Here is a 25,685-nt window from a genome sequence, read left to right as displayed (position 1 = left end):
CAAATTTGGAAGAAGTTGATTCGGGCACTGTTGAGCTTTATGGACCTCAAACATCCAGCTACATCAGAAGCTGCTTCCCGAGTGGAACCATGATAAAAGGTGCTCCCGATTCCAACCTAAATACCCTTGACTAAACACCCATATTTGGGAATTCCAAGATTTTCCAGAAGGGCAGCCAGATCACTCTGAGGCAGCAAGAACAACAGAGTGTCATCCTTGCATCTGATGAAGTGGGCTCTATCCAAAGAAAGCCAATAAATGTTACTTTCCAGGTGTCCAAAGACGCCGTTGTCCAAGCACAAGACTCTGAAACACACACGGTGGAGCCCACCAATAAAAGAGGCACTCGCACCCGTTGAACGACACCCTCTTTATTCAAAAATATATTTATGAGACATTTCAGAATATACTGCTGCGAAAATGGCAGCCTATACCTCTAAAAATTATTTCTAGATCGATTCATATACAGATTTAAGAAAATGTTTGGGGGGAAGAATGTGGATTTGATCTCGAGGGAAGATCTCGCACGGAGCACCGGGTGCCCAGCCAGACTCCTGCCCCTCCTTGACCCTTTAAAGCAAATCAAATTCACAGGATTTCAATGACGTTAAAAATTAAAAGTGGAACATGTGGATTGCTTACTCTGTGCTGCTGTGTCCAAACCCTCTCCCCTACGCCACAACCCCCCAGGGATTTCCCCATGACCCCCTGATCTATTTAGAGGGGAAAACATTGCATGGAGGACTCTCGTCTCTGATAATGTGAAGTGGCATGATGCATGCTGATGTTTGTGGCTGGACTTGGCACATGCAAACACACACCGGAGATGCAGAACACTTGCAGGCGAAACGGAGGGCAGAGGGCTCTGGGGAGACAGCAGGGTCCCCCCAGGGGAGGCAAGGGGGAAGCCCCCTCCTCGAAAGATCAGAGTGTGAGGGATGGAGGGATGGCCCTTGTGGGCACTGGAATGAATTGGAGCTGGCAAGTTTGTTTTCCTTGTGGGGGGGAAACTCCCGAAGAACAGGAGACCCCAAAACAAAGGGAGAACAGCTGCTATTACTGCAAAATACGTCTGCCTACTCCAGATGTGCAAATGTTCCTGCACTGCTTGTGTAGTGAAGGGAAAACACGAACGGGATTTTGACTAGGTCCTCCAGATGTTGTTGGACTCCCTGACTGAGAGGCCCAATGATCACGGATGATGGGAGCTGGAGATCAACAGAATCTGCAGGGCAACAGATGCTCCCCATCCCTGAGACGGACCAGCAATGGCCACAAGACCACAGCTACAGAACTCCCAGCTCCTTTAATGGACTTGACATGCCAACGGACTTTCCTTGGAGGAAGTGGACACCTGCTACCTACTTCTAAGCTCAGCCCATCCGCTTACAGCAAAGAAGAATTTTGACTGAGGTCTCAGAGCCTTCTTAAGAGGGTCACACATCCCAAGTGGGTGCATCCTGAGAATTCCCACTGTGGGATGAAGATAAGGGAGCCTGAGTAAAACTGACATGTGCTGAATGAAAGACAAAGGGCAGCGCTGGTTGGAGGAGGAGAAGTTTTGCCTGGGCCATGCAACCTCCTTTTGGTCACCTGTGCGCTGCATGTCTCCACACAGCCATGCCATGAGAGAGGAGCCACACACTGAGATGCACCCGCAGAATGGAGGCCTCAGCCCCTGGACACAGCCACGCCGCATGCACCCATGACAGAGTTGTGAGGCCCAAAAAACCAAGCTTGACACACACCAAACCAATTCGGAAACAATCCAGTTCTTTTTTTATGTGAGGGGAAGGAGGGGGAGAGAGCAAAAGTGTAAATCAATTTTTCTTTCTTTTGCCTAAAAAGCTCCCAGAAGACGACACACATGATTTGCACAGGTGGTGGTGGAAACTGGAGGTGCTAACGGGGGCGGCCAAAGAGAAATTGAATTTTCTGCCCAACACGAGGGCGCTTGCCTCCTTCCGAGAGAGAGCCATGTCCCATTGCAACGCCGTGTCCTGCGGAGGGTCAAAGGAGAGTCATCCTATGTCCAGTACTTCCTGTGTGAGAATGCGGTGGGAATTTCCGGTGTCCTGCTGGTAGTAACTGGAACTGTGGGTGGAGGGAGGGGAAGGGGAGAACAGACACCCACGTGCCCTAGTCAGTTGAGAAAAGGTCCCCAGCAGATGGCAAAGGTGCCAACCCGCCCGTCACGTTGGGCAGCAGCGACAAATCGGGGAGGCTCTGGATGTGGGATTTGAGCTCTTTGCGGACCTGAGTTACCCGAGCAAGCTTCTGTTTGTACTCCTGGGGGGGGGGGGGAGAAGTAAAAAAGCAGAAAACACAAAGGAAAAAATGAATTAGACGATGTTCCTGTTTCCCAACCATCACCCCCCCCCCCGTCTTAGCTGCAGTCAAGAGTTGATTTGCAGCCTTCCCTGCTTTTGTTGCAACATAATGTGAATGTGATTGCCATTTATAGCCACGGGCAGAAATTCTACAGCTTCATCACTACGCTGGGCCAAGTGGAGCCACAGCAAGTATCAGACTAAGGAGCAGAAGAAACAGGGGGCGGGGCAGGAGGAAGAGGAAATCAGGAGGGGAAACACGAATGGGCACAGCGGCAGGGACAAGGCAGGCAATCTGAGACATATATTGTTCGCACAACCCACTATGCATTCTGAAATCAGACGGGGTTGGGCTGACCAAGACTGGGGGAATGGGTGGGACTGTGGGGTTTGCAGGGCCCTGAGCAAAGCGGTGGGTGAGGGGGCAGCGGAAGAGGCCCAAGGAGCTCATCTCATCTCATCTTGACCTTGGAAGTCCCGCTCAACCCATATGCAGCTCCCAGGGTCCATCTTACACAAAAAACAAGGGGACAATCCAGGCTGATTTCAACAGCATTTGTACATGGCTTAAACGCTTCTGAACAGTTTATGACCTGCCAAAAACACACGCACAGGTGGGCTTTGTCACAGATGCACTAAAACGCAATGTGCATGTCCAGAATACAAAGTGTGGTGTGAGAAGTGGCCTTTGGATAGTGTCAGGAATTTTGCAGTGGGGAAAGTCTTAATGCTGTCTAGTTTTCTGTGTGTAAAAAAAACCTTGTGCATCCAACCACAGGCCACACACAGGCTTAGCATTTAACCAAGAGCATTCTGGGGGTGGGGTACAGCTAAGAATTTCCATAATGCTGCCCCCCAATGCTTTCCCTGTGCCCTTGTTTCCGCCACTTTGTTCCTATCCAAACGCTTTCTGACCCAGCTGCTTCTGCCAGAAGAGGGTGCAGTGCTGTGGGAAACCCAACCTCCTGAGCCACAACCATAGCTCTGGTTGGCTTTCTCGGCTAAAGGTCCAGGGGACCCTTGTCCCGCAGGAAGAATGAGGGTACTGACACACTGACTATTCTTTTCCAAAAAGGCCTCCTTGGACCTGGGGGAGGAGAGGGTGGTGCCTCCTCACCACACTGTCTGCCAAACAACGGTGCAAGAGCTCTCCATCTCCAAGCCACCTCCCACCTTTCCCTCCTGCATCCAAGGGGGCTGTGCTAAGTGGCCCTTTGGGATCATACAGTTGTAGGGTCCTGGCTTTACAGCAGGAATACAGTGGCACCTCGGGTTACAGACGCTTCAGGTTACAGACTCCGCTAACCCAGAAATAGTACCTCGGGTTAAGAACTTTGCTTCAGGATGAGAACAGAAATTGCGTGGCGGCAGGAGGCCCCATTAGCTAAAGTGGTGCTTCAGGTTAAGAACAGTTTCAGGTTAAGAACGGACCTCCAGAACAAATTAAGTTCTTAACCTGAGGTACCACTGTAATGCAAAAGCCCCGCTTCGACTGGGGGCCCGTGGTGCGCTCTTCTCCCCGTTTGCTGTGGGAGCACTAAATACATTCAGCAACAGCGGCTGTGGGAGGCAGGGAGGAGGAGAAGAGTTTGGCCTAATGCACAGCCAAGAAGGATACGTGAAAAAGGAAGAACAACATTTTCTTTCCAATAACACAAAGGTCCAGGAGGAGACAAGCAGAGCTAGTGCTGGAAACAGACCCCCATCCATCTTCTGTACATGCAATGTGAGGACCAGTGGTGGGGTTAAGCACCTGTGGGGTGCCTGGGGCCATTCTATTCTCATGGGTGGCTAGGAGCACCCTGCGCCAGCCCCTGACCCAACTTGATATGAGGGCCACATTCAAACACCTCAAGGGCCATCACATCCTCCTGCTCCAGAGAGGAGGGTCAGAACCAATGGATTCAAGTGACAAGGAGATGCCGACTAAACATCAAGAACTTTCTTACAATAAAAACTGTTGGACTGTGGAACAAATCCCCTCCGAAGCCTGCAAACCGTCCTCTACTGGAAGGTTTTAAAAGAGATCGGGTGGCCATCTGTGAGGGATCCTTTAGGTGTGATTCTTGCACCACAGCGGGTTGGACTAGATGATCCCTGCGGCCCCTTTGAACTCTACAATTCTATGATTCTTTGCCCCTTTGGTAAATCCTCTGCCAAAGTCATTCCTGCTGTTTCCAAAAACACACACTGGAAGAGTGTGCTAACAGCTGAAGGACAAGCTCTCCTGCCTTGCCTAGGGGCGCAGACAGAAATGGGATTTTATCGTAGCTGAACATGCTCACAGACAGGAGGCTGACACAGCTGAGTCTACAGATAACTTCCTGCCAAGAATTCGCTGCTTGGAAATTGTAGTACATGACTCTGAACGACAGTGATGGATACGGCACTGGGAGAGCCAGGAGGGAGAGCGGGCAGGAGCTGCGGGCCAATCCTCGCTCTCCTGCACCCAAGAATGCGGGGGGGGGGGGCGTCAACCCATCAGGCCAAGCCTGGGGGTCCTTCCCCATAACCAGTCGGAAGAGGGAGCCCACACCTACCAGGGAGGGCACATTCCCAGAAGGATGTTCTATTCCTCCAGGCCACTTTCTCCCCCCAAAGTAGGGCAGGGCAGCAGAACGGAGGGCTCAACAGGGAGGACAAGGGAGCTCCTTCCTCGAAGTCAGCGCTTCTTCATTCTCTCACCACCCAGGGCCATCTAGTCCAGCTCCCTGCAATGCAATGCATTCTCTCTTGGAAAAACACTCAACTGCATGCAAGTGTACATATCAGGCAGGTCCCTGCTCCAGGCATCCTGCAAGAGGGTGAGCGTGCCCATGAGCCACAGGGAGCATTTCAAGGTCCCCTACGCCTGCTCCCCAACTAATCAACAGCCGCAGTCCACTCTCCATGCTCAGGGGGCTTAGCTGACCCAAATCCTTCTCCCCTTTCAATTCTCACAGAGCTCTTTCAGGATTACATTTAATCCCAAAGAGGCGCCTGATGAGAAGGGACAGAGTGCTTAACCTTGAGAAAAATCTGTAAATGATCTTCCAAGCAACTGTGGTAAAAGAGAATCCTCACTAGAGCAGCAGGGTAAAAATTATTTGTGCTGTAACACAACTCTCTGGAGAGGCACAAGGAAATTACCTTAAACTGCATAATCTGAGGACCTCATTTCATCCAGACCAGGGGCTTCTAAGGCGTGGTCCACAGGCCACTGGGATTCATCCAGACCATCTGTGGCCTCTGGATTGTGCTTGAAGATGGGACATCCATTGCATTACATACTCATATTGTTTTTTAATTGTATTTCTTTGGTATTTTTATTGCTTCTTTTATTGTATCATGATTTGAAAACAATAGGCATTACAGTTTGATTGTTAGTTTTATGGCATTGCAATTATTCCACATCATTCTATAATAAAAGCAGCAATAAAAATGCAATTAAAAACCATGCTAGTACAGTGCATTACAATTGCTACGACTGGCAGAAAAATCATTACGCGGTCCACCAAGACCCACAGCAATTGTGGGGCAGGGGAATTAAATCCCCTGATCTAGACTGGACGGAAAGCTGGTGGTGGACTCTCCTTCACTGGGAGGCTTTTCAACACAGGTTGGATGGCCGCCTGCCAACGATCCGGCAGCTGATTCCTGCATTGCAGGGGGCTGGACTGGATGACCCTCCGGACCCCGCTCCCAGCTCTACAATGCTATGATTCTGTGGCACCCATGCATAAGCAGTGGCGGCAGCGACATGCTCTCTCACCAGGCTTACTAACTGGAGTTCAGATGGCGAACAACAAGCCATCATAAATCTCTGGTGTTCAGCCCGTTAAGCAGTCAATGACCCCCCCAGACCCAGTGCTAAAAATGGCTGGTCTGCATCCACGAGGGAGGCACATTACCCATAAAAGGAAACAGCCAAACCAAAGTAGTAAAGACTTAGCTGAACCAAAAAAAACAACAGAAAATATTAATAGGCCTAATTGAGGCCGGCTGTTCTTGACTTGCAGGGATCAGACAGACAAAGTAAACACTCCGTGACTTATGCTCAGTTCCCATCCCAGCTGAGATTAGGTTCAGGGAAATTCCTTCAGAAGATCCAGATGAGACACACTAAATCAGATTCCCCATTCAACATGGGCCTTTTAAAAAGATGCTGTGCAGGCTGAGCTATTAAAGGACAAGGCATCCTTCGGGGCTGCTAACCTGCCACCGAGCGAGTAGGGCAGAACTGAGATGCAGAGCAAGCAAGGCAGGGTGTGGGCAGGTGCTGGAGATGCTTGCTGGGAAAAGGGGCTCCACTCCCTGTCCACATTTTGATGACTACTTGGGCTTCTCCCTCCTTTCTGCTAATTTCAAAGGCTGGAGCTGCAACAAAGAACTGCACACTGGCGGCTTCAGATGGCGGCCAGAACTGGCTTGCCAAACACTGACTCAGCTGCCGGAGGGGAGCAAGCAATATTTTATACACTCTCTCTCTCTTTCCATAGCTTGCTACGTCCACTACAGTTATCTTCTTTTATCTTATATACTTGGACTTCCCCACACATCCCTTCATGGGTTCTTCTTTAGTCCTTGCTGAGCTGCAGTTCCTTAATTACACTCCTCTTCCGCTTGTTTTTAACTGCTGCTCATATGTCTAACTCTGCTTGGAAATTCATCTAATTATTGCATTTCTTTAAATATTCTCCAAATATTTATTCCTACTCCTCTCTTATATCTGTCTCATCCTGATTCCTTATCTTTGCACTCAACACTGCTAATTCCGCATATTCTATTAACTTATTCTGCCATTCTTCTTTTGTAGGACTATTTTTGTCCTTCCACTTTTGAGCATAAATTATTCTGGCCGCTGCCATTGCATTTAGGAAGAGGCCAAGCACCGTATTTTTCGCTCTATTAGACGCACCGGACCATAAGACGCACCTAGTTTTTAGGGGAGGAAAACAAGAAATAAAAAAAGCAATGGAAAGCATCTGAGCTAAGAGGGAGCGCTCCTCCATCTTCGCTCAGGATGCCTTGCGGGGCTATCCCTGAAGTCAGGAGAGCAAGCGGGATTGGTGCGCACCGATCCCTCTTGCCCTCCTGGCTTTAGTGAAAGCAAGCCTACTGGCTTCCCCCCCACCTCCCGCAAGAGCCGCACACTCTTTAAAGGGAGAGCGGCTCTTGGGGGGCTTTTCTGGGAGGTGGGGGAAGGGACGGAGCCGCACGCTCTGTCCCTTCCCCCATGTCCTGCAAAAGCCAGGGATAGCCGTGCGAAGCCTCCACGGGGCACGGATGCTTTGCACGGCGAAGCCAGGACAGCCAGCGGAATCGCAGCGCAGCGATCCCGCTCGCTGTCCTGGCTTCTGGCTTGGCCGCACGCAGCCTCTCCCAAGCAAGGGGAGCCTTCATCCCCTGCCCGTGAGAGGCTGCACACGGCTAAGGCTCCCCCAAGAGCTGCGCTCCCTTTAAAGAGCGCACGGAGTGTGTGTGCGGCTCTTGGGGGCTTTTCCCGCCTGCATTCGCTCCATAAGACGCACACACATTTCCCCTTATTATTTAGGAGGGGAAAGTGTGTCTCATAGAGCGAAAAATGTGGTACTTTCATAGGTATTTCACCCTCTATAATATTCAATAGCAACATCTCTGGTTTTTTTGAGGAATGACAGCTTAAACATCTTTTTTAGTTCTGAATATATCATCTCCCAATCCTTTGGTTTTTTTACAGTCCCGCCACATATGTATGAAAGGGGAGTGACCAGCTTTCAATCACACTTTGTTCCAGATACAGGTTTACTTTTGCTCTCAATGCCACCCCAACCACCACCAAAAATAGTGGACCTGGAAGCCCAAGGTTTGGAGGAGAAGTACTTTCATTTTAAGTAGTTACCAGGTGTCACTGGGATCTCTTTGCTTAAAGCAGGGATGGGGAGCCTGTGATCCCCCAGGAAGCAGGGCCAGGTCAAGGAGGACGGGAGCCGCAATCCAGGTGAGGCTCAGAGTTCCCCCATCCCAGCCTTAAAGGGAGATGCGCTGTGAGTGGCGCCCATCCACTACAGAGCCAGCTCCAAGGTCCTTGTATTAATTTACAGAGCCCCCAACAGCCTCCCATCCAGGGTAGTAAATCAGGGACCACCTGAACCCTTTGACCCCACCTTGAGCCCTGAGATCACCTGCTGCAGCACTGCTGGTCATTCCCTGGCTTGATGAGGCTCACTTGATAACAAGGCATAGAGCCTGTATTTCTATAGTCAAACCTTGGTTGTTGAATGGAATCTGTTCAGGAAGCCCGTTCGACTTCCGAAAACATTCGACAACCAAGGCGTGGCTTCCGATTGGCTGCAGGAGCTTCTTGCACTCAAATCAGAAGCCGTGGAAGCCGTTTTGGATGTTTGGCTTCCAAAGAATGTTCGCAAACCGGAATACTCACTTCCGGGTTTGCGGCGTTCAGGAGCCAAAACGTTCTGACTAACTAGGCGTTTGGGATCCAAGGTATTGTGAACTGCCCAGAAATTAGTGGATAAATGGTGGTATACAAGTTTAATAAATACAGTGGTACCTCAGGTTACATAGGCTTCAGGTTACAGACTCCGCTAAACAGAAATAGTACCTCGGGTTAAGAACTTGGCTTCAGGATAAGAACAGAAATCGTGCTCCGGCGGTGCGGCGGCAGCAGGAGGCCCCATTAGCTAAAGTGGTGCTTCAGGTTAAGAACGGACCTCTGGAACGAATTAAGTACTTAACCCGAGGTACCACTGTAATAATAATAATAATAATAATAATAATAATAATAATAATAATAATAATAATAATAATAAATTTAGTGTGTACCAGAAATTCAGCAGGCACCTTCTGTGCCAACTTTTGAACGCCTGCTGTAAACTATGCAGGCAATTAATACGACACTCCTTCTACAATGGTTAACTGATGTCTGCTTTTACCTTTTTGTGCTTTTATTGCTGTAAACCCCTTTGATATACCACACAGCAGTAGACAATTTTTTAAAATAAATGAATAAACAAACCTTTCCTGGCCTCCTTGAAAACTGTTTACAAGGGATGAAATGTCGTGTCTGTGTGTTATTACATTTTTTATTTTGAGAAAGAAAGAACAAAATGGAATACTGTAATAGGAATGAAGAGTAGTAAGTAATAAAAGAGGGGACACCACAGAGAGTTAAGTTAGTGTAAATCAATTATAAGGACGCAAACTGCCTGCTACTTTGCCATTCCAAAACTGAATGAGCAGGGCTCATCTTTCAATATCTTTGTCATGATAATTGTTGGTATGTTGCCTTCCTGCTGCACATTGGCTTTATCTGCAAAAACAGTCTTCCAAGGTTTATTCAACCACTCTGCCCATTGGGAGTTTTACTTTTTCTGAAACTGAGCAATGCAGAGTTTCACTGTTGTCAATAAGGTCTGAGATTGTGTTCTACATGTCAACTGTGAATTGCATCCTACATATGCACACCATGTCAAGGACAGAAATCATACCCTTTTTTTGCATCTTTTCAACCCAAACCCACTGCTTCTGAAGGTGAAACTTGTCTCTTTATCCCCTAATGAAGATTAAAACCCCATACTTTTTCCTCTGCTCCAGAGTTAGCTTCCAGCTCGTCTCAGTTGGCAATACGTCCTGGTTTGATTAATGCTTTGGTATGGCAGGGCCCAGAGCCCCCAGGCCCTGCTATTTCCAGTCCTTGGCCAACAGCCTGCAATGAGAAATCACTGGCATTCCATGTAAATAGTATTTAGTTGCAGGATCTGCCTTGACCGATGAGTGATTATGTTAGCAGCTTCTAAATTTGAACCCCAATGTTTAGATAGCCAACTGTGGTGCCAGAGAAAGGGATTAACTGTTTAAGTACTTGGGTGAAAAATCACTGTGAGAACCTGGAGCACCCCTGAAGATGCCTTATTTGATCAGAGCACTGCAGACTTTTCCTGACTTAGCAAAATAAATCCCAATTTAGATTTGCCAGAGGGGAGCCAAATTTCTCCTCCCAGCTCATTCCAGAAAGTTTTTGGCCTTTCAACGCACTTTTTCTGAGAACAAGGGGTTGGCTTTCCTACAGTAGAGACCTTGCGCCATAAGAGGGCAAAAGAAAGCAAACAGGGCATTACCCGGGAGAAACCTATACCGAGGATGTTTTGCCAGAGAGCTTGAAACACACCAAGTTGTACATTTATGCCACCCTTTGCAATCCTCCTAGGTCAGGTCCCAGAAAAGCAGCTGGAGGATTCCTTTATACTGAAGTCAGCATGCTAATAACCTCACATGCATCAACCAACGTTGTATTTTGGCAGCAGTGCCCTGAGCCACCACAAACCCATTTTTAAGGAACAATCCTGCTCCTTAACACATGCAGAATAGGGTATACCAGACTTGGGAGGCTCCCAAGGACCCAGAAGGCTTAGGACTTCAAGGAGAACTGCTTCCCCTTACGAAGTGTCTCAGGGGGTGCAAACGTGAAGGGCAGCCTTGCCCAATTCACTGGCAAAGAGGAGAGCTTATGACTCTAGAACAAGTGCATCAGTTGCACTGCTGTGCAACTCCTTGAACCGCAGGGGCGTTTTGCTCATGTCAGGGACAAAGCAGCACATTTTCAAACCACGCGCTGCTCCCCCTCTTATAGTAGATTTCATCAGCCAACAGCCTCAAGAAGAGCTGCAGTGCAAGCGCGCCTGTGACATCTGCAACAACATGTACAAGTTCAAGACAAGAGCCAAGAGAAAGTGGCACTCTGAAAAGCAAGGGCGACATGCGGCTTTCGAGGCGACAACACCAGCCCCGTGGTAGGACAAGAGGCTGCCATTGGGACAACCTGCTTAGCACTCGCTGTCTCCTTCTGGACAGCTCTGCACTCTGCAGCAACTCACGTTCCGCCCAAGAACAGCTGCTCCTAACAGTCAGCCCTGACAGCCACAGGAAGCCCTTAATGTGCTAGCCAGGGGCAACACAACAGATGGCAGAGTGACATACAAGCAGAATCATTAATTATGTTCCCGTCATAATCCCGGGGTGTAGAGCAGAACATGTCGCCCTGCTGAAAATGGTACATTTCAGATAAATGGCTCTCCACCCGGCTCATGCGCTCTCTTCCAGTGGCTTTTGGACGCTGCCGAGCTCTAGCCTGCTGCCAAAGCCATATTTGTCAGCTGCTTCCTGTGCTCCCAAGTCAAGCGGCTTTTTACAAAACCGCTTTTATCATCTGCCCACATGCGTGGTTCCATGTCAGGTCAATAGCAATTCAAAAGGGCTTCAGCTGAACTCGCAAGATGGCAGCAGGCGGTGAGGTTGGAAAAGCTGAGCGCAGCAGATCAAGTGAACCAAGAAGAGGAAAGTTACCGGCAAAGTGCAAGTGGGAGGGACTCTGATAATACTGGGGAGCTGGCCTGAACTTAACGCCAGAGCAACCCAGAACCCAAATTTCCTTCGAGGAAGATCACGTTTCAGGAGTTCCTTCTTCCAAGTGAAGTACAGTGGTACCTCGGGTTAAGAACTTACCGGTAATTCATTCTGGAGGTCTGTTCTTAACCTGAAACTGTCCTTAACCCGAGGTACCACTTTAGCTAATGGGGCCTCCCGCTGCTGCTGCGCGATTTCTATTCTCATCCTGAGCAAAGTTCTTAACCCGAGGTACTATTTCTGGGTTAGCAGAATCTGTAACCTGAAGCGTCTGTAACTCAAGATACCACTGTATCACGTTTTTAACATTAACTATTAAAACATGATGCCTTCTACTGTATACAAATGGCAATCCAAACACACACGCTTCCTACGCTCAAGCTTTACACACAAGTGTGCTATCTTCCTCTCCCCCAGAGGAGCACAGAATGCCTTCCATCAACAGCCCTATCTGGACAGGGAAAGCCTAACACACTCATGCGACCTCAAAAGTTACATTGCTGCAATAAACTATATATGCGACTGCCTTTGAATCATAAAATCATAGAGTTGGAAGGGACCCCAAGAGTCATGTAGTTCAAGACTGTTTCAAATTTGCAGCTGGAGCAGGCTGCTTACTAGGGCACGATGGTCTGAGCATATAGCTTCACACATCTGTATTTATCAGCTAAAATTTCGTTTCTGGGGTCAATTCAAAGGGCTGATAAGCCATATGTGGCTCAGGAGGCCAGTATCTCAAGGACTGCCTCTGCCCACATGAACCAACCCAGGCACTGCATTCGTCATCTGAGACCCTCCTTCTTCATGTGCCTCACCCAAGGGGGGAGGTGACAGAGGGTGGCCACACAGATAGACCTTTTCAGTGGTGGCCCCGTCTGTGGAATGCCCTTCTCCAGGGAGTCTCACCTGGTGCCATCATTGTCTATTTCAAGGCAAAAACCATTTTCATTTACCCAGCAGGCCTTTGGGTCTTAACTGGGAGGGCACACACCTGGAGAGGCCACAGTCCCCAGCTTCAGGCCCATGGGGTGGTGGTGGAGACACAGGTGTGACTGCTTCAGCTGTGACTGTGCAAACCACATGGCCATTATTGGAAATGTGGATTAAAGCAACCCCAAAAGCCAGGGTAGACTCGAGGAACTGACACGTCTAAGAAAGGACGCTGCTCGGCATCTATCGGAGGAATGCTACTCACTTCTAGCTTTTTCTCCTTCTCCGTCAGCACGTCCTTCTGGTTCTGGGTGTACTCAATCAACATGCGTGCCAGCTGGCGCCGGTCTTCCAGCTCTGCTGCCAGTCGCCCATTGTACTCCGCTAGTAGCAAACATGCCTCGTCCACGGTCTTCGAAAGACGCTCGGCAGCCTCTTTGTCTAGGCACAAAGGTGGCAAATAATCGACACTGACTGTGTGCAAAAGCCTTTGTGTGGGTGACAAAAAGCAGCTCATCTGGGGTGAATTCCAATCAAGCGTGGATTTCACAAGGACCAGCGAGCAACACACTTCTTTAAGCACTGGCAGAGCAAGACAAGTGCAGCTAGCCCAAAGTGTCCTTTTATTCCTGGAAGGCCAAGAGGTCAGGGTTAGGGCTGGCTGGCTGCAGGTGATCCAGGAAGCAGACCGGCACATCTGCAGGGAGGGGTGGTCCCAGAGCTGCTCTGTGTGCGCCCAAGGTTAGCAAGCTGCTAAGGCCTGAGCAGGCCGCTTTAGAGGACTTGGGGAAGAACATCTGTTGAACTGATAGCTGCAGTGCCACCCTCTGCAAAAGCAGTGCTGAACTGAAACTGTGTTGGCTCCCTTCTGATGAGCACAGACAGCAAACTCTACTACTAAATGCCTGATTCAGCTCCCCCTGGGCCCTACCGTGAAGAGAGCTGTGCTACCACAGTTGCCTTGGGAGTGTGACTCCTATGCATCAGGCGCTCTGCCTAGATCTCCACCCAGCAGCACACACTGCAAAAGTGGCATCCAAAAGTGGAGGAGGTCATCAAGGGCCAGAGAGGAACAGAAATGAACAAATGTGTCCTGGGCCTCTCACATAGTCAGTTAAAGCAGCGGCCTCTGCACACAATCTGCAGGGCTCCCTTTACAAGGCAATGATCCCCTTCAGTGAGGAACGTGTCAAATGCTCTTGCCACACAAACAGCAGCAGGCAGGGCTTGGCATGTGGCTCAACAGAGTCCAAGCCACATTGGAACGGAACAAAAAGGGGAAAGGCGGGTTCATATTCGTCTTTTGGCATTTGAGGGTGAAGGAAACCCTTAAAAATCAAAACAAGCTAGTCTCATTGGGCGGTTTCCAGGTGCAGGGACAGAGTCGTGTCCTGCCTTTTGCATCCAAGTGTTTGTACTTGAGAGCCTCACCTGTAATCTTCTCCAAGAGTGAGACGTCCTGAACCTCCTGGGGAAGAGAAGCAATTTTCTGCCGCACTGTGGCATCTCCCGATGCTGCGTTTTCCAGATCTTGCAGGGCTTTGATCAAGTCCTCAGTCTGCGCAATTGAGACATAAAGAGACTGCCATGATCACTTTCCCAGTACATGTAGCCACCACCACCCTGCTTCTAACTTCTTATTCTAACACAAGTCTTGCTTTTCGAAAGCTCTCACTCCCTGCCCCTTGGTCAACAAGCCACCCTCAAAACCAAACTACAATCACAGAATATTTGAACCCCTATTTCTGGTCCACAGAACAGACAGCAGAGCAGGAAATCTGAGTTTAATGAACTTCCTGGAATCATCTACCACCATATATAAATTAGATCACACCATGCTGGGTATAATATACTGTCTTGCTTTGGGCAATTTGTTTTATTTTGCTTTGACTGCAGCGATTTTATGGAATAATATTTGTTTTATGTTCCGTTTTACTATGTTCCATGTTCTTCCTTGAGTCGTGAGGGCGTGTTTCTGAGCAAATAAACAGAACAACACTGGTCCTCCTATTGCATTTGCTAATGGCGCCACCATGTGGCTCTCTCTTTAGAATCCAGGGCCTTTTTCTCTCTCAATCCTTGGCCTTCCAGACATACCAGAAGAGGCCCAGCGTTGGGGTCCTGCGGGGAGTAGCTCCCGGGGTAATCGTCATCTTCTTCTTCTTGTATCTGCTGAAATGTCCGCTTCAATGACTTTTTCTCCTCTGTAACTGAGAAAAGACACAAGAGAGACAGTCACATTCTGTAAGGAGACATTGTTCCAGTGGTACCTTTTGAAAAGCGGGTGTGCATGTGTGAAAAACCCCAAACTGCTTTGAAGGTCAAAGTCTGATCAGGTTCATCTTTTAAAAAGAAAAGAAAGTTAGCTCTAAAAGCTTAAAACAGAAGCCAACCCCACCTGCCAGTGTCCCATAGATCAGGTTGAGGAACAAGCCTCCTGCCTTCAGGGTTGTGAGAAAGATAAAAGGGAAACCACAGAGGCCTCCATTTCCCCTCATTTCAATTCTGCACTGCTTGGGGCAGCTTTTGGGAGCTTGCACAATTGGTGATGGGTGGCATTCTTTGCCACTGGCTTAAAGGTTCTGGAAAAATCAGGAAGGTGTGAACAACTGAAGACTGACATATCATTAGGCCACACTCCAGAATCTTCCATATTTTGTATGCATCATCTTATCATGAATTTTACTTCCTTTTTTTTTTAAAGGAAAACCCGTCCCACAAATTGCCAAAGATAAATAGAACACTGCAGATACAGAAAGAACCTGCAGTAACCTGGGGAGGCAGGCACCAAGGTAGAAAGACAAAAGGCTTCCCCATTCCCCATAGCAGATCCTTCTCAGGCTGACTTGCTGGGCGATCGCAAGGTGGCGCTGTTGGATTCCTGTGTCTTCTTCCTCTGCAGACCAGACAAGTAAAGAGCTCCGGGATGCCAGAAACCCCTCCCATCTAAGGTAGAGAATCTGAGAATCCTCCGGAAAAACAATCTCTCAAAGGACCTGTTGATTGTACTGTTGAGAGTGTATTAACTTATGATCTGTGCGTGTGGTTTGGGAGCTGCACGGTCAGGGGAAAAACAATGCTGTCCAGGGTTGTAAAGACTGCGGAGAGAATAATTGGGCGCACTCTTCCCTTGGATCAAATTTATGCTTCCAGGTGCCATAAGAAAGCTACAGAGATAGCACAGGATAGTGCGCACCCCGGAAATGATCTCTTTCAGTTTCTGCCTTCTGGAAGAAGGTACAGGGTTATAAAGACTAGGATTAGCCGCCTGAGAAGAAAGGTTATCGTATTGTATCGTATCCTATCGTAGAGGAGGACAGCATGCAGAGGCTTTTCAGAAAACATTTTGGGAGGCTGCGTGTCCCCTGGTTCTTTTCCCCTTCCCCTTCCTTTTTTTGGACAGAACCCCAGGTTTGCCCAATACCAGCCCTCCTCCTCCTTGCATACAGAACTATCGGCATGTTTTTGCAGGTGGGAACCTGGGCACAGATGGTGAAGAGCTGGAGGGCAAGGGATGTTTGGCATGTCCTCAGCAATCATGCCTGGAAGGGGAGCAGCATCTGGCAGCACCAGGAGAAAGACGAAGCACAAGCTGGTCAGAAAGCATTTGCTGCCGCCATCGACAAAGGGGTCAGGTGTTTCTGGCTGGCTTCCAGGGTGCAAATTAAACCCTCCTGAAGCTGGCGGGCTCCTCTTCTTTGCCAAGCCAGATCTTCCGACCAAGAACTCGAGGAAAGCCAGCTGTGCTGAGAGCCCTCAGTCCCCAGCACCCCTTTCAAGTGCCATTACGTTGAAAAACAGAGCAGTAAAGCTCATAAGGAAAGGGTAAACCATCTGAGAGCAGATGAAGCTGCCTCATATACGACTTCATGAGGCAGGGGAGGGAAATGCTTTGGGCAACTGCATGCTGACACTCTCGTTCCTATCACAGGAGTAAACATGTCAGATTGTAAATCAAATGCGACAACGTAACCTCCTGCTCCAGTCCCAGGATGACAGTTGAATGGTGCCAATTTAGTGAAGGATGAATGAACGATGGGGGAAAGTGCCCAGTGGCCAAACTAGTCACGATTGGCTCAAAAGCTACTCTCAGTTTATCTGCCTAGACTTTGGGCTTAACCCAGACTTCTCTGTAACCCAATTGGGGGAAGTCACTACAAGGAACCATGGAGACCTACGGCACTGCCAAATAATCATTAACAGACACGAGTTCTTTAGAACCCGGTGACTGCCACCATGGCTACCGCGGTAGCAGACATGTTAAGAACAACTACAGTGCCTTTACTCCCATAACAAGATGAGCTTCAGAGCATAGAATGGTCTTTAGGAACCTTGTGATTTGGGGAGCAGCCAGAACTCAGCAGCAAAGCATAAGCTCTGCATGTAGAAGGTTGGCTGTCCAATTCCCAGTGCCTCCAGTTAGAAAAGGAGTGGAGAATCTTTGGCCCTCCAGATACTGTGTTTTGGTTTTGGAACAGACTTTTGGAACGGATTAAGTTCGAGAACCAAGGTACCACTGTAATATGATCTGGTACAAGGCAACTTCCTATGTCTCACTCTGGCTGTTGCCTGCCAGGGTCTAGAAACACCCCTGGGATGATGGACCCTGCTCCACAAGCATAACTTACAGAGAAGCTGGAGGGACAGGATACAATAAGTGTCTACACAGTGCAGATGTGGAGACTGTCACCAGTTCAGTTCCAACCAAGCAGGAGCCCTTGAGCGCAAGTACCTTGAATTCAAATGGCCATGAACCACAGCTGGGGATCCTGTGGCCCTCCAGATGTTTTTCAACTCCCATCTGCCCCAGTCAGCATGACCAAATGACCTGGGATGATGAGGGTTCTCATACAATAACATCTAAAGGCCCCCAGGTTCCCCACCACTGCCATAAACACACCATTCTTTGCTCCTTAGCAAGCTACCTTTTCATAGTGGCTCAATCAGAGTCAAGGGTGTTTCAAAAAAGCAAATACTATTTTTTTACCTTTGGGTTGGGGGCTATTGGAGTCTTCCAAAGACAGTTTCAACTGCTGTATGAACTCACTGCCATACACACTCCTCTCTTGCCAGATGTTCAGCAATCGTTCCAAGGGCTTTTTGCAGCCCTCATCTGCCTCTCTGGAGGGTCAGAAATTCAGAATGTCAGAAAGGGGTTGAGAGAGAACACACACTAGGGGGAAAAGTAGTAGAGGGTGTCCACTCCATTCCTTCCCTCCCACATAAAATGTTTAAGGAGAGACACAATCAGAGACAAAACAGGGATGAAACTGAGCTAAACCCATCAGGCTTCCCAAGTAAGGTGTTCACCAGCATGCCAGCCACTTATATCAGTAGGCACACAAATTTGAAATATGCAATTTCAAAGGAATACAGTGGTGCCCCGCAAGACGAATGCCTTGCAAGACGGAAAACTCGCTAGACGAAAGAGTTTTCCATTTTGGAGGTGCTTCGCAAAACGAATCTCCTATGGGCTTGCTTCGCAAGACGACAATGTCTTGCGAGTTCCTGCTGGTTTTTTCCCCCTCCCCCCTTTTTCTAAGCCGCTAAGCCGCTTATCAGCTGATCCGATCAGCAGATAAGCCGCTAAAAGCAGCTAAAAGCCGCTAATAGCGCTAATCCGCTGATCCGATCAGCAGATAAGCCGCTAAAAGCCTCTAATAGCGCTAATTCGCTAATCCTTCAATGGGCTTGCTTCGCAAGACGAAAAAAAACGCTAGACGAAGAGAATCACAGAACGGATTCTTTTCGTCTTGCGAGGCACCACTGTACTTAGTCATCAGCAACACGTCCAGTTAAGTATAGAGTTATCCAGAACACACTTGCTCACTTATTCATCTGTGTGTTCTAGATATAATCAGTTTGCAGACTAAGGTCTTCTCTAAATAGCACCGCAGCCTCTAAGTAGCTGATAACATACAGTGTGCCAAGAAATGACACGTAGCTGCTCATTTGTAGCTTGCCCCACAGTGAGAGAACAGTCACTCAATGACAGATGGAGCGAGCCAAGCAGAAAGGCAATCTGGTGGAAAAAAATCTGATAAATCCATAGCATTTGAGAAGCTGACCTCACTTAAAATGGTGTTCAGACAGAGCAAAGGCACGTGGAATAACTAGCAATTGCACAAGGCTGCCAACTGGGGGTCTGAAGGAAACAAGCTGAAATTTCTGCAGGGAATACTCCAAGTGGTAATGTGTTTGCCACAGTTATAACTCTTCAAATAACAGATCAAAGGAAAGTTAGATTTGCTGAAATCTGAAAAGAACACTTCTGCGGTGCAGAATGATCAAATACAGTGTGTTCAGCTCAATCCCAGAGGGAGCAAAGCAAGCGTGCATTAAGGAAGCCCCTTGTAGTACAGTCGGTGTAGAGCCTGCAGGTCTACTGCTCGTGTTTCAGCTGCAGAGAGCAAACCCTTCACCCCAATTCTAATGCAGGGTCTTCACCTGCTGAAGGACAACATGGAGGGAGACAGTCTACCTTCTCCCGGGGGGGGGGGGAGTTCCAGAGTCTAGGAGCAGCTACCAAGAAGGCCCTTTTCCATATCCCCCCAGGGTGTGCCTATGAGGGTGGTAGGACCGAAGAAAGGACCTCCCTTGAAGATCTGTTTTTGTTAACAGCCTGGCTGCTGCGTTCTGCATTAAACAAAGTTTCCGAACTTCACAGAGAGCCCCATATGTAGCCCATTGCAGTCATCCAGCCTAGAGGTTGCCAGAGGCATTAGAAGAGGTTGCTATACATACCTGGCAACGTGTGAAAAAGCATCCACCAGAACCGATTCAAATTCCCTTGTAAACTCAGGCCCCTTCCTTTTACTGTTCTGGATGACGTCATTGGCCAAGTATAGGAAAGTCAGCTTCCTACTTGACTTTGCTGGGAAAATAGAAGAGGAAAAAAATATCTGTATAGCATGTTTAGCTCTCAAGTCACCCATCCTTTTCATTCAGTCTCACAGCCACCCTCGAGGTCGACATCACAAACAGAAGCCAAATTCTCATTTCATGCCCCCTTCTTTAAAGCCAGCAGCAGATCTACACTTAAGCAGAGCAGAGCTGCAGAAGCAGAACAAGGAAAGACGTCTTGTGGCAACTGAAACGCCCAACAGATGGTTTATTGTGGCGTCAGCTTCCACAGGCTAGTATATATTTCATTTCATGCAAGGTGACCTCCCAAGCTGGCTTGCTTTGTTCTTGAAGATTCCTGTGATTAGCCTCAGTAATGCCATGCTTTCAAGACAAAACAGCTCTCAATTAGCCTATTTCAAGTCAGATGGGTGGCTTACAAAATGAAACAAATCTTGTTTTCTTCCATTTTATCTTGTATTTTTATTGTTTACATTTATTGTTTAAATTATTTTAAACGCAGCGTTAAATAATCAGGCATGACCAGAAACAAATCAAAGGAAACAAGCAAATCTAAAAACATTAAAAGCTTAAGAAAATTATAATGTCCTTTGCAAAAAGGAACTAGACCAGGGGTCAGCAACCTAAGGCCCATGGGGGTCGCTTAACAGGTTCATGGACCCCCCCACCCGCTCGGTCAGCTCCCGTGCACCGTGCTAAACTAGCGCGGAGCAGAGCACAAACTGCCTTCTGCAACATTCCCTGGCTTCCCATTGGCTGCAGGAAGCTCCTGCCAGCCAATGGGAAGCTGCACACGCCTCCTCTGTGCTGGAAATAGCGTTTGCGCATGCGTGCATGCGCACTCTGGCCCACCGCGGCGTCTGCAGGACCATGAACCGGCCCAAGCCACAAAAACTTTGCCGACCCCTGAACTAGACCAAGCACTGTGGACTTTTCAGGAAAAGGCATTCCACAACAGAGAGGCCACTGCTGAAGAGGCTCTTTCAGTGACTCATAATCCCCTGCTGAGCCTCACTTGCTGGGAGCATTCAAAGAAAGGCATCCGATTTAGAGCTCAGGGTCTGGGTAGGAAAGCACCAGGTAAACTAGGCCCAGGCATGGACTTGCCCTTCCCAGATGCCCTGCTCATCCCTGCCCAAATACAAAAGGAGTCACTCTCTATTGAGAAATCATGCCAACCCCTATGGCGTGGTGTGGTGTCTAAATTAACAAATTTCATAGAATTCTGCTGCCCTTGGAAAAGACTTAGGTTCCCAGACTTGAAGAGAAAAGAAGTCTGGAGAGTTGAAGAAAAAAGAAAACAGCTACCAAAAAAGCATTTCTTTGCACCATCAGCACTTGCAGCTGGTGCTCATTCTAATTACAATATTCCAAGAAGAGTTGTGTGAACTGCTTGGCTGCACTGAGCTGTTTCAGTGGTAATTATTTCAATATCAAAGCCAATAAATATGACTTATTTGTAGAAATCCTTAAAAACAAGCAAGCAAGTGGCATTGACAAGAATGAACTCATCGGTAATCACGGTGAAGGCTTGGGGAAAGAGGCAGCCCCAGAAAACAATGTTGATGCTGACAGGCTGTGCGATTCTACGATATCTTTCATCCAAGCATGCCCTATATTGCTCAAACCTGACAGGCCACAGTATCAAAGCTAAGCTTTTAAAAAACAACAACAGCCTGGTAGCCTCGTACCAAATTAAGAGAACACAGATGAGGGGCAGTGGCGGGAGGGGCTTATTCACACCCCACAGATGCTTGCAGGGGTCAGGAACGTAACCCCCCCCCCCGCCGCAAATCTGATATTCCCTGTATTTCCTTTTTATCTGTTCTGAAGATAAAAGTTCAACTTCATTGCAGTGAGCCACACACACGGCTTCTTTGCACCATGTGTTCCAACAGGTTCCACTCAATGCAAACTGGCTCATTTGAGTCAAAATACAGAAACTGCTTGGCATCCTAACCAAGGAAGGGCAGTTAACAAACTGACTATCAAAAATGCATGCCACAGAGCATCAAATTGACTCAAAAAAATGCATGCCACAGCACGTCAGAGCAGCAGTAGCACAGTCTTTGTTGCAAGTCTTCTGCCCTCCCCAATTCAAAGCATGACAATTTCATTAGCGTTCTGAATAGTTCATTAAGTTCAGAGTGACTATAGTGGTAAGTGCCTGGCATCAACCAGCACATTTTAAACTCCCAAAAAATAAAAGTACACCTTAGACTCCTAACAGAGCTTTCTAACTGTAGAAGCAAGGCATCACCCTAAGGTGATGTGACCTGGTACCGCCAGGTGCTGGAGGGGCAGGGGGAGATGGGGGCAGCCAAAGTGAGTGCCATACTCCTGGAAGGGCACGAGCTACTGAGACCCCATTTAGGTGTGAAACCAGGTATCTTTCTCTTACTTTACCAACTGAGGGATCACTCCTTGCTAACAGTCAGCTCAAATGTTATTTGCAAATCGTATATTTTTAGAACCAGCAGGACAGGATCAAGAACAAACACTTTGCCCTTGAAGCTGAATACTGAACAATAGACTATACTGTGCACCAGAGAACAGACAACCCATGCTATTCAGAGCAATTCAATTTAGTTTTCTGAAGATGTTCTGGGCCAATGTGTAGCTTGCCAGTTGCCCCTGTTGACTTTTGACCCTAACAGGCCTGCAATTTTTAAACCCTCCCTTTCCCATACCAGGTTTACCCAGCATTAAGCAAAGAGTGCCTTTTGACACATGTCTCTCCACCAAGACACGCAATCAATTCATTATACTATCAAGGCTGGAAGAATAGCTTTCTTATGAGGGGGTAAAACTGAGCTCAGCACCTGCCATTAGAAGAACAGCCACAATGTAAGTTCTTAATTCCTCAAACACATCCTTTGTCAAGGCCCTGTGTTGGGCAGATACAGAGAAGCTGAACAACTCAGCAGGTGATAAATTAGTAGACATTTTGTCAAAACTGAAGCTTGAGGAACAGAAGAATCATACAAGGACCAGTCCCAGTGGGAGTTCCACAGGCAGAAAGTCTGAACCTTCCCTGATCAAAGCTGTGAAGACCACATCATCAGCTCTTATGCTCAGATTCTCCAAGCTAATCTTCAGCTCAAGCCGCCACTGAGAGGGGTGGGGAAAGAGCCTGCAGATCAAGTTGCATTACAAATTACAAATTGGGATGTTAAGCGATAACAAGCCCACAGCCCAAGTTCTGCAGGGATCCCCAGCTCCTAAATGCTGCCCTGCAGAAGCAAATAGAATTTTTATTATTTATTGAATTGATATACCGCCCTATACCCAGGGGTCTCAGGGCAGTTCACAGAAGACACCCAGCTTCTGTTACCACCCACCCACCTTATCTCAATGACACAGGGACCTGAAAAAAGGCCTCAGTAGAAGATATTAACATCCAGGCAGGTTGATCATCTGGAGAATCAGATTAAGGTTTCTAAGTATTCATGGCCTCTTTTGATGTGGCAGAAGGACCTGTCTTTTAATTGTACAGGTATGCTTATTGTAATTGATTTTTAATATTTCTATTTATTAGTAAGTACCTGGGCACCTGGGTCAAAAGCCATGTAGGGCTTTCAGAACCAAAATCCACATCTTTTATTGGAATCCAGTGAAGCCCTTTCATAACTGGCAAGATATGATCCCAGTGGACTGCTCCCAGTTAAAATCCCAGCAGCTGCATTCTGAGCGTGTTACAGCTCCCCAAGTGTCTTCAAGAGCAGCTCCACATACAGCACATATTAACAGCATGGGGTAATGGTTCCCAGAGCTACCTTCTGATACCAGCCCTGCAAGTAGCAGTGGAACCGCCACACTTCCAGCTCACAACTCACACAGCTGTTGCACAAAGATGTTGGGAACAACGGGATCTGGAGAGCCTCCACAGGCCTTCCAACAACCCTGCTCTGCTCTGGAAGGCTCTCCTACAACACACCCTTCCAGGACAGCACATAGTGCTCTGGTCAGGCGACTGTTCAGCCATGCTGGCATTCCCTAAACTAATGCAGTCTTTCGGGGGACTTGGCACTCTGATCACACGACTGTTCAACCATGCTGGCATCTCACACATCCTTTCTAAAGAGGGGGCATGGTTCTCTGGGTATGCCACGCTTGCACACCCACCCACCACACCTGTGCGCTCTTTCCCAGGAGGGGGCACACTGCTCTGATTACATGACCATTCAGCCATGCTGACGGCCATAAGAACCAACTCCTAGGAGCTGAGGTCCCATAACATATTTGAGGGGGGCAAAGTTGGTAGGCATTGCAATTCGAATGGTGTTTGTGCTGTGTTGTTGCAGGAATTTATGTATAGGTTGGGAGGGGGTTGCCCCTCCAGCAGATATCATGCACATGCAGCCCACTACCAAAACCAGCACAATCACTTTTGTGACTTGTCCCCACCAAACACTTTATCACAGTTTCTTCCTATCTATTCAAAGGACCTTTGCTGCACAATACCAAATGTAACAATTCACTTATTTATCTATGTACTGGGTCACTGGGAAAACTTCAGAAATTCCTATAGACATGTGAGCTCAGCTACTCAGCAGCCCCTCTGCCTGAGTGATAATCTCTGGCCTCCTGATACCTGAGTGCCAGACAGGTAGCCATTCCAGAAAGAACAAACCCAGATGAAGACAAAAGGGTGTGGTTAACTTGGCTGGGAAACAGGGAAATATAAATATCTCTTTTGTTACACTTGATGGGTGTTTGGTGGAGGGCAAGGAGAACCATGGGGCAGGGTCCAGGATGCTCAGATTACTGCCACCAGACCTCCCCTTTCATGATGTAACCGTGATGTATGAGTGATGTCGTTTTGGAGTGTGTAACATGGGGATTAGCCGCTAATAAAAGTTTGGGTTCTCTTTTGTTGGGGGCTTCCACCCCATCTTGTGGCAGTTGGGAGTCCTGTCACGACAGTCTTCAATAAAGACCAAGCCTACTGGCTGCTGTTTTGCTCTGGTATTCCTGGCTGGTGTCCTTGTTTTTTTGTCCAAGGCAGCCCTCAGATTTCTCCGTTTACAGTGTAATGTGATCAATTATTGGTACCCCTACTGGCAACTTGTGCGCTCTTTCCCATGAGGTGAGCACGCTGATTTGATTACATGACTGTTCAGCCATGCCGGTGGCCACAGGAACCAACTGCTAGGAGCTGAGGTCCCATAACATATTTGAGGGAGGCAAAGTTGGTAGGCATTGCAATTCGAATGGTGTTTGTGCTCTGTGTTGCTGCAGGAATATATGTATATAGGAATTTATGTTATGTGATCAATTATTGGTACAAGTGAGAGCTGGACCATCAAGAAGGCTGATCGCCGAAGAATGGATGCTTTTGAATTCTGGTGCTGGAGGAGACTCTTGAGAGTCGCATGGGCTGCAAGAAGACCAAACCTCTCCATTCGGAAGGAAATCAGCCCTGAGTGCTCCCTGGAAGGACAGATTCTGAAGCTGAGGCGCCAAGACTTTGGCCACCTCATGAGAAGAGAAGACTCCCTGGAAAAGATCCTGATGTTGGGAAAGATGGAGGGCACAAGGAGAAGGGGACGACAGAGGACGAGATGGTGGGACAGTGTTCTTGAAGCTACCAGCATGAGGGAGGCAGTGGAAGACAGGAGTGCCTGGCGTGCTCTGGTCCATGGGGTCACGAAGAGGCGGGCACGACTAAACGACAACAACTGGCAACACACCCACCCACCCACCCCCTTCTCTGGTTACACAACGGCTCAGCCATGCTGGCCCCCTGCTTCCTCTCTCTCTCTCTCTCCCTTCCCTTTTACGCGACTGTTGGGCCATGCTGCCCCTCCCCCCGGACCTAGCCGTGAAGGGATGCGAAAGAGGAGGGACCCGGGGGAGAGAGGCCTCCTCTCTTCCTCGCGCCCCCCGGCGCCCCGCCGCCTCCCTCCTCCTCACCCTTACGGAGCTCTCGGTGCCAGACGGTGACGATGGGCCCGGCGTGCTTCCGGTGGTGGATGAGCCACAGGCTCAGCGTCTGGACGCTCTGCTGGGAGTTGCTCAGCTCCGACAGCTTCCGCTCCAGCGCCGACTCCGAGAACGAGGACATGGCGCGGCGGCGGAGGAGGAGGAGAGGAGCTCCGCCCGGCCCGGCCTGGCGCGGCCTCGCTGGAGCGGCCCGGCCCCGCCGCCCTCCCTCCCTCCCTCCCGCCCGGCCTCACA

The 25,685-nt window shown here is 48.6% G+C and overlaps 1 protein-coding gene across 2 annotated transcripts; it reads right to left on the bottom strand.

Moving 5' to 3' along the window:
- Positions 1 to 355: 355 nt before the first annotated feature.
- Positions 356 to 25,632, bottom strand: RPRD1B (regulation of nuclear pre-mRNA domain containing 1B). 2 transcript variants are annotated; one of them, XM_081196617.1, is made up of 7 exons: positions 25,428 to 25,632; positions 19,386 to 19,515; positions 17,629 to 17,762; positions 14,739 to 14,851; positions 14,073 to 14,199; positions 12,907 to 13,082; positions 356 to 2,289 (listed from the first exon to the last, which is right to left on the bottom strand). In XM_081196617.1, exons 1-7 carry the CDS (start codon positions 25,570 to 25,572, stop codon positions 2,140 to 2,142), a joined length of 975 nt encoding a protein of 324 aa, XP_081052743.1. In that variant the 5' UTR covers positions 25,573 to 25,632; the 3' UTR covers positions 356 to 2,139. The 2 variants fall into 2 exon arrangements, with proteins under 2 accessions (XP_081052743.1, XP_081052742.1); XM_081196616.1 differs by having other exon boundaries at positions 25,422 to 25,631.
- Between the last annotated feature and the right edge of the window lie 53 nt (positions 25,633 to 25,685).

This window comes from Podarcis bocagei (genome assembly GCF_964188305.1).
Source record: "Podarcis bocagei genome assembly, chromosome: 5".
Lineage (NCBI taxonomy): Eukaryota > Metazoa > Chordata > Lepidosauria > Squamata > Lacertidae > Podarcis > Podarcis bocagei.
Note: the sequence above shows the minus strand (reverse complement) of the source record. Positions and strands in the feature narration are given on the sequence as shown.

What these genes read in the sequence shown, in the direction of transcription:
- RPRD1B (XM_081196616.1), bottom strand. Translation starts at nt 25,572, where the DNA reads ATGTCCTCGTTCTCGGAGTCGGCGCTGGAGCGGAAGCTGTCGGAGCTG. An exon ending in GCTTTTTCACACGTTGCCAG is followed by an intron (nt 17,763 to 19,385) that starts GTATGTATAGCA and finishes CTGACCCTCCAG; the next exon opens with AGAGGCAGATGAGGGCTGCA. An exon ending in CAATAGCCCCCAACCCAAAG is followed by an intron (nt 14,852 to 17,628) that starts GTAAAAAAATAG and finishes GTCTTTTCTCAG; the next exon opens with TTACAGAGGAGAAAAAGTCA.